Source organism: Octodon degus, unplaced genomic scaffold (genome assembly GCF_000260255.1).
Source record: "Octodon degus isolate 3935 unplaced genomic scaffold, OctDeg1.0 scaffold00024, whole genome shotgun sequence".
In the NCBI taxonomy this organism is placed as follows: Eukaryota; Metazoa; Chordata; class Mammalia; order Rodentia; family Octodontidae; genus Octodon; species Octodon degus.
Genome location: NW_004524600.1, coordinates 6,028,438 through 6,041,980, shown reverse-complemented (window position 1 = coordinate 6,041,980; position 13,543 = coordinate 6,028,438). Strand labels below are relative to the sequence as shown.

The window sequence follows — 13,543 nt, the reverse complement described above, 5'->3', positions numbered from 1 at the left end:
AAAAAAAAAAAAAAAAAAAAGAAAAGAAAAAAAAGAGCATGGCAGAGCCAACTCTGTGAAGACCCAGAAAGATATAGGGAAATTCCAAGCTGCAAAGAGACCTGGGACAGATATAGGAAGATTTAGGGACCCTATAGGAATATAGGAAATCTTAGGGACCCTAAGATTTAGGGACCTATATTAACTCACTGGGTAAAATGATTTTTATGAGCACTCGTGGCTCTAAAATAAGAAGAGTTCCAAAATGCAGCCTCCTCAGCTCTGCTTTCCTTTCCCCACTCATTCCCTTTCTCCCCCTAACTCGGGAACCAGGTGGAGACCACCTTCCTCCTAGCCCATCTGCACCCACCAACTTCTAAGATCCAACCTTAAACCCCTCTCTTTCCCTTCCATGTCCCCCAACCTCCTCTGGCTCACAGAATAACTCCAAATGTATCCAGCTATTGCGTCATTACAGTAAACTTGACAGGTCCAAGAAGGACCCAGAACCACATCCAGTCTCCAGAGCTAAAAATCTCAGAATCATTATTTTTGACTGTACAATAAGACTTTACTTTAAAAATCTTCTTAAAATCTTACATTTAATAAGTCTTAAAATCATGTATTTCTTGAAGCTTTGTTAGAATATATTTATATCTCCAAAATGAAAATATAAGTCCTCTGCCCCTCAGGTGTAGAACCATCACATCCAGGGGATGAGATGCTCACATCTAATTCTAACGGGAGAGATGCTGGATAGTTCTAGCTGCATTCTGTATGATTAACACAATCAGTCCTGTCAGAATCATCCAATCTATTCATATCCATGACATTATATTCCTTCAAGCTGCTGTACAATTATCACCACCATCCATCTCTAGAAATAATTTCATCTTCCCAAACTGAAACCCCATTTCTATTAAACATAACCCTAGGTCTGGGGAGATAGCTCAGTGGAATAACTGTTTGCCTGGCAAGAGCAAGGTCCTGAGTTTGATCCCTGGTACAAAAAAAAAAAACCAAAACAAAAAAAAACCTCCTCTTTGTTTCCCTAAGTGCGGGTATGGTATGGTTTGTGGAGCTAGGGATCAAACCATGGTCCCCTTTAGAGCATTTTGTTTGTTTTTGCAGTACCAGGGATTGAACTCAGGATCTTGCATTTGCCAGACAGGCACTAAAGCCACTGAGCTATATCCCTGGCCCCCAATTTTCAACAAGAGCAACACATGACAGTGTAAAAGCATGTTCATAAAAGCGCAAAATAAGCTTTTTCCTATAAAAGTGTTCCATACATTTCCATGTTTTTACTGTTTTGATGTCATAAGTACACTCACTTGGAGAATAGAAAAGAGCATCAGTGAGTGTGGCTCATTTGCATATGGCTACATTTTATGCATTTAAAATGGTAATGCAATAGAACTGTGAAAACACTAGGATGTAGTCAGAAACGTACAAGATTACATTTTTTTTTCCTTTGGCAGAACTGGGGATTGAACTCAGGCCTTTGTGCTTGCCAGGCAAGTGCTTATTCTCCTGAGCTATGTCCCCAGCCCAGGATTACATTTTATAAGGTCTGGGAACTTTTATTTTAAGCAGGGAACTAAATTGTTAGAAAACCTTTGTTGACATGGCACTTGTTTTTCAGTAAAAATATGAAATGTATAAAATATAATGCGTCATTCGGTAACAATATACTTACACCAAATCCTAATCTAAAAAGTATTTGAACAAATAAAATAGCTTTTAAGAAACTCAAAATCTCACGGTAGTCATTGCTGTTCTGCAGCAATAATTGAAGATTCAAGCTGAGAACCGAGAACATGATACGAAAATGCAGGGGCCTGGGAGATGGCTTAGTAAAATAAGCGCTTCCCTGGCAAGCTCAAGGGCCTGAGTTCAATCCCCAGTTCCACAAAAAAGAAAAAAGAAAAAAAAAAAAAAAAAAACATGCATGGGTCAATTTGCAACTGAACACACCTGGCTTCCCTCCATTGGCATCAGGGGCAATGCAGACAGCAGAGCAGGCCAAGGGAGTATTTCTCTCTGAAATCAACAGCAACACCTGCTGCCGTGTGAAATGTTCAGTCTAAACATGTCTGTTCTAATTAGTTTACTAAATTCTGCTGCACATTGTTTGCTGAAATATTTGCCAACCTGCAGCATTCCTCAAGCAATAGGTTTTGAACCTATTCAGTCCAAACCATCCTTCCCTACCAACAGTGTCTTTAGTGAAAAAAACAAAAACTCTGAGGCTGGAAGTTCAGCTCACTGGAAGAACACCGGCCTAGCATATGTGAGGCCCTGGGTTCCAAATACAAACAACAAAACCCACTAACAACAACAACAATTCCTAATGAAACAGAGGGAAAGTACCCAAGGGTAAATGACTGGTCATGGTCATAATCAATTGCAAAGTATGAGGGAAAAAAAATCTAAAGTCAAAGGAAGCCAGTCTCAGACAAGAGTAACTCAACAGTTGACTTTAAAGATATCATTAGGTTTCTTGTGGAGTTTCATGTTAAAGGGAAAATGAATCAACACAAACCTAAGCTATCAAGCTCAACTTTCTTAAATGAGGCTACAACAAACAGTAGAAAGTTTAACCTCCTTAACACTTGAGCATAGCTGTTACCCACCATCAGAAACTGTCAGCAATTTCAAGGGGGGCATCAATCCAAAAGCACAGACAAGTTACAGCAATGCTCCCACTTCTTGTAGAAATTGCTTTTTGGTTGGCCCCTGATAAAGACCACAGCTGTCTCTTCACTGCAGAAAGCAACTCTCAACCACCTTTCCTCCTTCAAGTCTTGTCTGCCTGGTTTTTGTTTACTGAGTTTCTATGGCTTCTCTCTATCCTTTGGTATTCTGATGCCCTACCACCCATTTCCACCTGAAAAGCCATCTGCTTGGCCAATCTGATAGTTTTTCACTCTCCCTGCCCCCTCTGGTGCCCAGAGCTAAGTTCCACCTGCCTTTTGGGGCCCTCCCCAATTCCCATTATGCCTGCCCCCGCCTCCTCACCTAGCACCCCCATCACTGCACACAGGTTTTCCTTGCCGGTTCACCTTCCTCTTGGGCCTCCCAAGACCACCAGCAAGATGACAACACACTTCTGGGATGGCTTTCATGGAGCAAAGTGCATGTGTTTGCCCTCTGTTTCCACTTCCGGGGACAAAGCTGCTTCTGAGTGAAAAATCCCCCCTGCAGGCAGGACAGGGTGGGACTTAAGAGGGGCCTGGACTAAGGCTGGGCTCTCCTTCCCCTTGTGCCTCTCAGCCACCACTTCCTGTCTGTAAAATGAGAATGGCAGCAGTCGCTACCCTGCTACCCCTTACTAATGCTTGAAGATTTAAAATTTTAAAAATTCCAACCACTGAAGGGCTGGCTGTCACCTTGAGTCAAGGCCTCTCCTCCTCTCCCTCCCCTGAGCCCCTGGGCCTCTCACAGCTTCAGCAGTCCTCTAGGGGAAATCTTTCCCTAAAGGCAGAAGCCTTCTGGTGAACCTTTTCTGGGTTTCCACACAGTCCAAGCAGCCATATTCAACAGGACCTTTGCTCAGCAGCAGTCTACAAGTGGACCTGTTGGTATTTTTAATCTGAACCCTACAGATCTGTTTGTCTCAGTTTTATGAGTCCATTTCCTTGTTGCCATGACTACTACTTCCTGAGGAAGGTGTCTCAAAGTGAAGGAGAACCAGGAGGAGAACCCTTTCCCCAGGCCTTTTGTGAGACAGTGAGGAATATTTAGATTTTTACAAGGCCTTTTTATGTGGGCCCTGAAGTAGGATGGTGGTCCCCAGAGGACAAGGGCTGTGAAGAAAGAGTAAGGGTGAAGGGAGAGAAAGTATGTATTATTCTCAGCTTTCTCCCTACACAACTTCCTGTGTTAATTCAGTCAGGTTAATGCAATTACCTTAGGTATTTTGAAAAACATCCTTATTTCAGAATAAGGAAGCTGGGGATCTAGAAATAACACTTTATGTACTTTGTGGGTCAAGTTACAGTGCCCGGGTGCAATGCCCTAGGAGTGGAGATTTCAACACAGCTTCTTGGGAGATTGCCCAACCCCTGTCCTCCTGTTTTGATTTTTAGTTTACAGTTTAACTATTAGAAGACAAACTGCTGCAGAATTTAACACCATACCAGGTGAGGTCAGCAGGCTTCGAATGTAGGTGGCTGATTGGAAGGGAAAAAGGCTTCAGGTCTTTCTAGAAGCACCCTGGAGTCCTCATCTGCTCTGCCAAGAGCCCAGGCTAGCCGAGACACCTGTGTGGCTAGGGCAGCTCGCAGGCCTGCTTTGGTTTTTATGCTTAAACTAAGAAACACCTGAAAGACATCAGTTCCAGAAAACTGGGGAAACAGGATAGCTGGCACAAGCGAGTGCCATGTGGCCGGCAGCTACAGAAAGGGGGGCTACTAGCTTAGGAAAGTCCTGTCTCAGCATGAGGTAGTAAAAGGAGAGGGTTGAGATATAGCTCAGTGTGAAGCCCTGGGGTCAAACCCCAGGACTGACACAAAACAGAAAAGCCTTCACTGGAAGCTGCACAGGCTCCCTCTGCTTCCCGTGTCATCAGAATCTCACTTTTTATGAAGGACAGAAGATAAGCTTTCAGGAGACTAAGGCACAAGTCAGTAAATTCAAATCCTCACCTTCTGGGCTAGTTCATCATGAGGCATCACAAACCTGCCTAGGCTAAATCGCTTTCTATATAATAAAATCAGTTTTGAATTAGAGGGAACACTGTCGTAGGCGCCCCGGAGGCTTCGCCAGGCTGGAGTGAGGAGCCAGTGCTCTCTCTCAAGGGTCTCTTAGGGACCCTCTCGGCCACCTGGCGCAGTGGAGGAACCCAAGCCCAGCATCACTCACCTGTCCTCGAAGCACACGGTGCACCTCCAGACCCGGGTCCCGCGCAGGCGCACGCGACACTCAGAGCACACGCGGTGGCTGCAGCCGCGACACACGGCGCCCCGGTTCAGTAGCAGCCCCAGGACGCGCTGGCAGCGGGCGCAGCACTTGTCCTTGTACTCTGTGCTGGGGCCCTTCACCCCTCGCCACCGGAGGTGCTGCAGCTGCGTCTTCAGTCTCCTGCAGTCCAAGGAATCAAAGAAGACAGGACTGGATGGAACAGTAGGGAGGGAGAGAGAGCCTCAACAGAGCCGCGAGTGGCAAGGCAAGCGGGTCCTGGAGCCCAGGTCCCTGGGTTCCAGCATGGGGCTGTGTGAGGCAGGGCTCGGGGGCCTCTCACTTGTGAAGCAGAGCAGCTCACCGCGCAGGTGCCCGAGAGCATCATCACACAGCAGAGCGCAAGCACTGTGCCAGCGCAGGTCCTTCTGTGCTCAGGATCAGAGAAGGAAGAGGGAGGACACAGAAAACAGCATCCAGCTGGCCGCGGCAACACACTGCAGGGGTCCTGGCGGCCCAGGCAGGAGGACTGCAAGTGCAGCCCCAGGCTGGGCAATTTAGGGAGCCCTTGTCTTAACAATGTAGCCCAGTGTGAAGGGCCTGGGTTCAACTGCCAGTACTCCTTACACATACACACTTTCTGAAAGGCATCCTTTTTCTCACATCTGTCCTCAGCTTTCCAGAGGCTGAGCCAACAGGATGACCATGAGTTCGAGGCCAGCCTGAGCGACATAAGACTTTTTTTTTTTTTTTTTTGCGGAACCAGGGGTTGAACTCAGGCCCTTGTGCTTGCCAGGCAAGCGCTTATTCTACTGAGCCACTTCCCTGGCCCCCAAAGCATCCTTTTTAGTACACAGGCATGGAAAGATCTAGAAACACACAATATGGAACATTTCCTGCTGTTGTGGTAAATTACCCAATAAAATTATTTAACTGATTGTTATGGTTTGTGTCTAGGTGTCCCCCCAAAGCCTCATGCAGTCTTGGGGTGGGTTGTGGAGTTTGTGATTGATTACTGTGGGTGTGGATGCTGCACCTGCCCTGGGGCAGGTAATCTGCATTACAATGTAAGGTGGGAAGAGAAGCTAGCTGCTTTAGCTGCTGCTACCCCTCCCTTGTGCTCTTGCTCTTTGCCGCCTCCCTGAAAAGCTGCTTTCTGCTCTGTGCTGCTCTGCCTTGAAGCCAGCTGAGTAAGGACTGAAACCTCCAGTAACTGAGCTAAATAACCTTTCCTTCCTTCATTTTGAGTGTCAGGTATTTGTCCCAGCAACAAGAGAAGAGTAACTAAGACACTGATGCTTTGTTTTTGCGACTATTTTTTTCTTTTAGTGGGTGGTCAGTGCCATTCTAGCCCCTAATTCCTCTAGGTGAGGCTGTAGTGCAAAGGGAAGGTGTACCAGACCCTCAAAGGCATCGTTGTCCACGGCACTCTCACAGGAAATGTCTCCATTTCCTGCTTTCAGAAGAGATAAGCTAATGCCAAGGAAAAATATTACGTCAGAAAGGTACTTGACAATTCAATACTTTTTTAATTTGCCCTGGAAACAGTACCCTTTGAAACAAGCCTCCCTTACTGCAGTGCCCACGTTATGTTGATCATATTCAAATGGTGTCTTCAAATCACAGGCAGATCTAGGATCACTGGGGAACACTGCATATTTGTCAATGTGTTATAATTTCGAAAGGGCAAAAGTTTACTAGCACACACTGAGAGCTCTGAAATAACAAGGGAGGATAGAGAGAGTATTGTATCTTCCTGTCAATCAGAAAAGTTCCCTTGTTCCCCAAGTACTTGGTTGTACAAAGTTTTATTTTATTTTGAGTGACTCCTTGTCTCACTCTATAACCAAGTTGGCTTTGAGTTCATAGCAATTCCCCTGCCTCAGCCTCCTAAGTGCTGGAATTACAGGCCTATGCCACTGTACCTGGTTTGTACCAAGTTTTAGATTGCGTATTTTTCTTGGCAGATTTTATAAGAGTTCTGCCTTAGAAACAAAACCAAACAACAAATCCCATTGTCTTGGGAGAGGAGGTGCTCGGGATTGAATGGGGGTCTTGCACATGCTAATCACAGATGTTACTGCTGAGTTACCTCCCAGCCCATTTACTTATTTTCGACATCTCATGCCCTCTGTAAACATTGTGAATAACCAATAAGTACGACTGGGCTCAAAGATGGATCTTGACAGCTCACAATGGACGGCATAGCCTTCAGTGTTAATTTGTGTTGTGCTGCTTGTCCAATTTCCAGACAGACAGGAAAAGAACTCCCTATTGACCAAGCAGTCAGAGAACAGGCTAAGCAGGTTTGTGCTCTATGCTCCCTCTTTCTTCAAAGCCAACTAGGAAGCAAAAACAAGCGAAGTAGAAAGGCAACCACGGACTCCATCAGATCTGAGTTGCTAAGCCACTTTCTTTGTCTTCAGCTGCCACCAAAAATAATGGTGTCAGCCTCCGACACAGCAGGAAAACTGTAAACCTATGGGGGAGGAACTCGAAGCCTGAAGGTGTTGCTTGAATTACTTGCACAAAGTAGGCAAATGGAAGAGAAGGTGGGCAGCAGACATAGCAAAAGGCACCATTTGAAATTGGAAGTAAAAGCAACCAATTTTTCCTTACCACATTTCAGGGTCAGGTCAATAGCAGAGCTACTTCCACTAACAAGAGCCTTTTCAGTCAGAAGCCCAGCAATGGGTGACCAGCAACAGGAGGCAAGCACCAGGAACCCCGAGTCCCCAAAGCCCTGCATGCATCAGCAGGGCAGCTTACCGAATCCTTTCCTCCTCTATGCGCTGTACAGCCTGATCGCGGTAGAGGACCTGTAGGATGACATCCTGCTCTACCACCTTGAGGGAATCCAGATGCACTTCGTGGGCCATTTCATGTCCTTTCCCTTGGAGTCAAGTTGAAAGATTTTTCACCGCCCAGCCACGGGTGAGCACAAGTCCAGCTGCGCCCTTGCAGTCTTGCGAGAGCCCCTCTTATTTCACTGTCACCTGTGCTCTGCTTGGAGCTCTTTCTTTCTTTTCTAACTGGGTCATAATCCTCGGAGGAGACAGCTCCCAGAGCCTGTCCCTCTGTTGCAGCCACTGGCACCGGGGAGTGTTTTCATTGGGTTTTGCCACAGCCTCTGACATCCGCCTGAGACCAGAGCATATCTTTTTTCTGAGGTTTTGCCAGAGATTGTTATAAATTATGCATGGCTCCAAGCAGATAATTTCTGCAAGGCAGAATAATCCCAATCTGAAGAAGTTTACAAATAGCAATAGAAGGGGATAAATGACTTATAGAAATTAATCTTCCTCTGAAGTGTTTCCAGGTCAGCAGAAATGACATTTAAAAGGCCAGTTGGTTAGATACCTGTAGAAAAAATAAGAAAACATGTTGTCTTTTCTGGCTTGAATATCATTGTAGCATTACAAAAAAAAAAAAAAGACAAAAGTTTCTACATCAACAAATCTGCATTTCCTGCTATGGTAACAATGTAAGATTTTAAATTTAATAAAACAAGATGTATTACATTCAAAATTTCCACACTTGGATTTTTCCTAACGTGAACTCTGTATCTGCAGATGACCAGGGTATGAAGGGCTATGTTTAACATACTTAGTGATGGGATAAGTTCTAAGAAAAGCATTGTGAGCCCGAGTTCATCAACCTAATGCCACAAACCTACGTGGCCTAGACAGTATGTGTGTGGCTTAGCCTATTAGGCCTTCTAGGGCAGTGGTGAGCACAACAAAAGTTCTGATTGTCCACCAGAGAACAATGGTTCCATCTAAAGGTGCAGCATTCTAGTCCACTAAAGCCAGAAGATCACAAGTTCAGACCCAGGCTGGGCAACTCAGTGAGACCCTGTCTTTTTTTTTTCTTTGAGACCCTGTCTTAAAAAAATTTTTAAAAAGGGATAGCTTAGAGAGAAGGCCCTGGCTTCAGTCTGAGCACACCGACCCACACCCACACTGAAAAAGACAAGGATGAGGCTGCTGCCAGAGTAACACAACAGGTATACAGCAAGCGTCTCAAAAATAAGTAAAACACTCTAAAATAATGATTAAAGGTGTAATGGAGTAAGTGCACAAATCAGTAACAGTTGTTTATTGTGAACTATGCATTACTAGCATTGCCACAAACACAAGAGTGATGTGCTAAAAATTTTTCAGTCCGTTTAATCTTATGGGATCATTAAGCTGTATGCTCGTGCAGTCAGCCTATTGCAGGCCAAAACGTCATGGTGTGGACATGAATGACTGCACATCATTGTGATTGAAAAGATGTTACAGAAATGATCCTCCCAACTACTAGCTATTATTTTTACAAGTAATGCCAAAACTAAAAAAAAAAAAAAATCAAGGCAGGTGTGGTAGCACATGCCTATAATCCCAGCACTCTGGGAGGATGAGGCAGGAGACTCAGGAGTTCAAGGGCAGCCTGGACAACTTAGTGAGACCCACTTCAAATATTTAAAAAGGGTGCACGTGTGCCAGAGATACCAATCAGTGTGAACAGCTTGTGTTCAATCCCCAGTACCACACACCAAAAAACTGCAATTAATTTAAAAAGTATAAAGTCTCAATCTATCAATTATTCATGGCCTTTAATAGTTTTCATGGGCCACATTAAGCATCAGCCCTAGTTCCTGCTCATGCTAGCTGAAAGCTTCTGCTTACGTCCTTCTGCAGAGAGCATGTGGACAATCAAGCGAGTAGCCTTCCTATAGTGCCATTTTTTTTTTACAGTGTTATTTTTGCTAGCAAACCTGTGCAAATTCCACAGCAATAAGATGTTCTTCTGATGTTCTAGAAGCTAAACTCCTTTGCTAGGCTTCAATAGAGTCCATGTTATACTATGATCCATAAAAAATCCATGAACGAGAGATTAATAGAGCTATAAAGTATCACGCTCTTCAACCAAATGTTCTTAATCGTTTTTTGCCTCATCTATGTTAGGTTAGTGAAATCTATGGGGTTTTTTTGTTTTTTGTTTTTGGTGAAACTGGGGATTGAACTCAGGCCTTTGCATTTGCCAGGCAAGGGCTTATTCTACTGAGCCATCTCCCCAGCCCTCTATATGTTTAAATGTACAAAATGAAGTACATTGGGTTACAAAGGATATTGATGGTACTGATATATTTCTAATTGTAACATAGTAGTAATATATGATTGTTCATGCATGGAGTAGTAAGGTCTAGCAGTGATCTAATATTTCCCAACCATAATTTTCGATGAGCTTGGGCACACTTAGGGTGGTATGGCCATAGATCTAACCATAATTTGAAAGTGGTGATGGGTGTAGAAATATTTTGAGATATTGTATCTACAACATATAATGTGGCATGAAAATGTCTGTGATCTCCACTGGGGACCAAGTTACAGGTCCTGTTGAGTTTACCATGGTATGTTGCCTATAGCCATAATTTAAAGAAATGCTAAATTCTAGTTAAAGATGAATGAAAATAATATCACTTTCCCTCATCCAAATTCTTGGGCCATAGGCTAATGACTACCAGCTTCAGGGAGTCTATGTCTGTCAGTTTCTTTACTGTGAGATCAAGTTAAAATATATGGCTCACTCCCACAAGTGACACCTGGACACCAGTAAGTGTCATGGACATTATCCATGTTCATGACACTCCAGAGCTCTGTGCGACATCCTATCCCCAAACTGTTAGAAGTGCTAGTCATTTATTTGTCATTCTAGTATTTATCTTATGTTTTATTCTTAGTAATTCTTTACTATCATCAAAACTTTCTTAGTTCAATTGTTTTGAAACATTTATTTATTTTATTTTATTTATTTATTTATTTATTTTTGTGGAACCGGGGATTGAACTTAGGCCCTTGCGCTTGCCAGAGAAGCACTTATTCCACTGAGTCATCACCCCAGCCCCAAAACATTTAATTTTTAATTAGTATTTAATTTTCTGAATACTGCTTAATCTTAATTTTGTTTTAAGATTTATACTGTATATTTGGCTTACAATCTATTTAAAAGACATGGTATGATATTTTCTCCTAGTATTAGAAACTTTAAAAAGTATATTTCCATTTTCCATTGACTTTATATTACTTTTTCCCTATCTTTTATACACACACACACGAAAAAAAATGTGTATAACCCAACATAAGATTGATACTGTTTCACAGAAATCTTTAATGACCTTTTAAGTGGGTTCATCTAATATATTTTACATAGTCCTGCATATCTATCATTTTGAGAGCTCTTTATTCTTCATCCAGGAGCATAGAGCAATTTCTCTTGCATTCTGAATTATGCTCTTTGTTATTTCCTGTATGTTTTGTCTGGAGGTATTAGAATATTTTGAGTTTGTATAACTGGAAAATATTTTAGTTTTCAAAGGTATGTTTGCTAAGTATAAAATTCAAAGAGGGCAGATCTGTTTTTTCCTTTCTTTCAGTCCTTTAATTAATATATTTTCTTACACACTTGGTCCTTTTTTTTCTTTCTCATGTGGAATAAGATGCTATTTAATTTTGTTCTTCCATAGGTAATTTTTTAATGTATATGCTTTAAAGATTTTTTTCTTTACAATAAGTTTTGGACAGTTTCATTTTTGTGTATCTGGGTATGATTTTATTCAAATTTCTTGTGCGAAAGCTTCATTTTTCTTGGAAATGTGGTGTCATAAGTTCAACTAAATTCAGAAATTTTAAATCTTTAAATATTTATTGCCTACCTCTTTCAACTTTGAGAAATCTAATTATATGAATATAAGTTTCTTGATATTTGACACAGAGTGAACTATATGACTTAACTGTAAATTCTTCTTCATTTTCATTTTGGACAATTTTTATTGTTATATTCATTAAGTTTGTAAATAATTTATTTACAATGTGCAATCTATTAATCTCATGCAATGTATTCATTTCAGAAATATTACTCTGAAAATCACTCTGTCTATATCTTATATCTTTTACATTTCAGTATTTGTCTACAATTTTTAACATATGGAATTATTGATTTTCAATAAAGTTAATGAAAAAATGAATTAAAAAATATATGGCTCTCCCCAATCACAGAGGTTGCATGAGTGCACAAATCACAGAGGTTTCATGGTTGCACAACCCTGGCCTCAGTCCAATCAGAATACTGGGATTATAGACATGTTGCCACCCTGCCCAGCTCTTCTTGCTGTCTTCTTCTTTCTACTCTACTGAACATACTGTTGGCTTAAGAACTATCTGGTTTGTCTGAGTCTTAAGAATTTTAATGATTTTTTTTTCACTTGGCTCAAAACACCAGATGCGGACCCTGTGCTTTCTTTGCAAGTGGCGGTTGGTGCTGTCCTCTGGCTGTGGCCTTGGGCTCTTCACAAAAGCAAGACCACATTCAGCGCAGTCCTCGGCTAGTAACAACAGTGCCTGGTGTTTCCACAGGAATAACCTGGGAATCTTCAACTGCACACCCCTCAGGTGTCCAGGTCTCACACATTTCGGAAACGCAGGATCCAATTATCAGAAAACACTACTACATAACTCATCACTCAATCCTGGGGGCTGGCTCCAGCGGGCAATGTCTAATCAAGGAGAAATAGGAGCTCAGCGCCCCCTCGTGTCCATTTACTTCCAGCTACATGAAACTGAAATAGGTTTGTTTGCCAGACCTTTCCATTCAGTCGTTCAGTAAACATTTACCGGGCATCTTCCAAGTGCCAGGCACTGCTCAGGGTGCTTATGATTTGTGACTCGATGGGCCACTCATTTTACCCTATCCTATTTCTTAAATAAATATGACGGTATATAATAAAGCACATGTAGGGTAATCAAAATAAAGTCAGAGTCATCAGACGAAGGAAAAGAGACAGAATTCTACAGGAGCTGAAGTAAAACAGTCACTGTATATAAATAGTAAATAAATTTCTGACCTTCCTGGAAGTCAATGTAAAACAAATCATAAAACAGAAACATAAAAAATCAGAATGGCATACATAGTTCTAATAAGGTGAAAGAAACACAGAACATCCTGCTAGTATAAAGATCTAAGAGGGCCAGCCAAACAGCTCAGCAGATTACAGCGCCTGCTTAGGCAGACACAGCGGCCAGGGTGGGATCCCCAGCGTGCCATGCTGCCCCGCCCCCGGGGCGCACTGAGGCCGCGATTGAGATTGGGCGTGGTGGTGCATGCCTATCATCCCAGCTCTTGGGAGGCTGAAAACAGGAGCATCACTACAAGTCCGATCTATGTAGTGAGATGCTATAGACCCAGTACTAAAATACAAAAAAAATATTAAGAATCAACCATTTCAATAGTGGTTTGGCAGAAGATGTAAAATTGTGCTTCATGTATCATTATTATATTGATTTTAAATAAAAGCTAAGGATTGAGCACTAATTGTCATTCACAATTGTCAATTCTATATTTGAAATTATTTCAAATATAGACCAAGACATGATACTTTCTGGTTTTCAAGCAGAAGGATGCTACTTAGAAAACTCAACGGGTTTTTTTTTTTTTTAAATCTTTCATTTATTTATATGGTACAGGGTCTTGCTACATAGCTCAGACTCATAGTGAGCCTCCTGTCTCAGCTTCCTAAGCACTGGGATTACAGGTGTGTGCCACCGTGCCTGGTTCCAAGGCCAGCACTGCATGTAGTACCAGCAATCACACTCAGGACCTTGAGTTCACCAGGCAGGTGCTC

General features: G+C 42.4%; 1 protein-coding gene across 8 annotated transcripts in view; it reads right to left on the bottom strand.

The window, feature by feature from the left end:
* Sytl3 (synaptotagmin like 3) overlaps window positions 1-13,543 on the bottom strand; it is a 116,846-nt gene that overhangs the window by 89,841 nt on the left and 13,462 nt on the right. For 2 of the 8 annotated variants that reach the window (XM_023712241.1, XM_023712244.1), the window contains exons 2-3: window positions 7,651-8,241; window positions 4,846-5,094 (exon numbers count right to left, since the gene is read on the bottom strand). In XM_023712241.1, the coding sequence (XP_023568009.1) occupies window positions 4,846-5,094; window positions 7,651-7,760 (359 nt within the window). In that variant the 5' untranslated portion in view covers window positions 7,761-8,241. Of the gene's footprint in view, window positions 1-3,000; window positions 3,143-4,845; window positions 5,095-7,500; window positions 7,582-7,650; window positions 8,297-13,543 lie in introns of those variants that run through there. The other 6 variants (XM_004628514.2, XM_023712245.1, XM_023712242.1 and 3 more) reach the window with 5 other exon arrangements.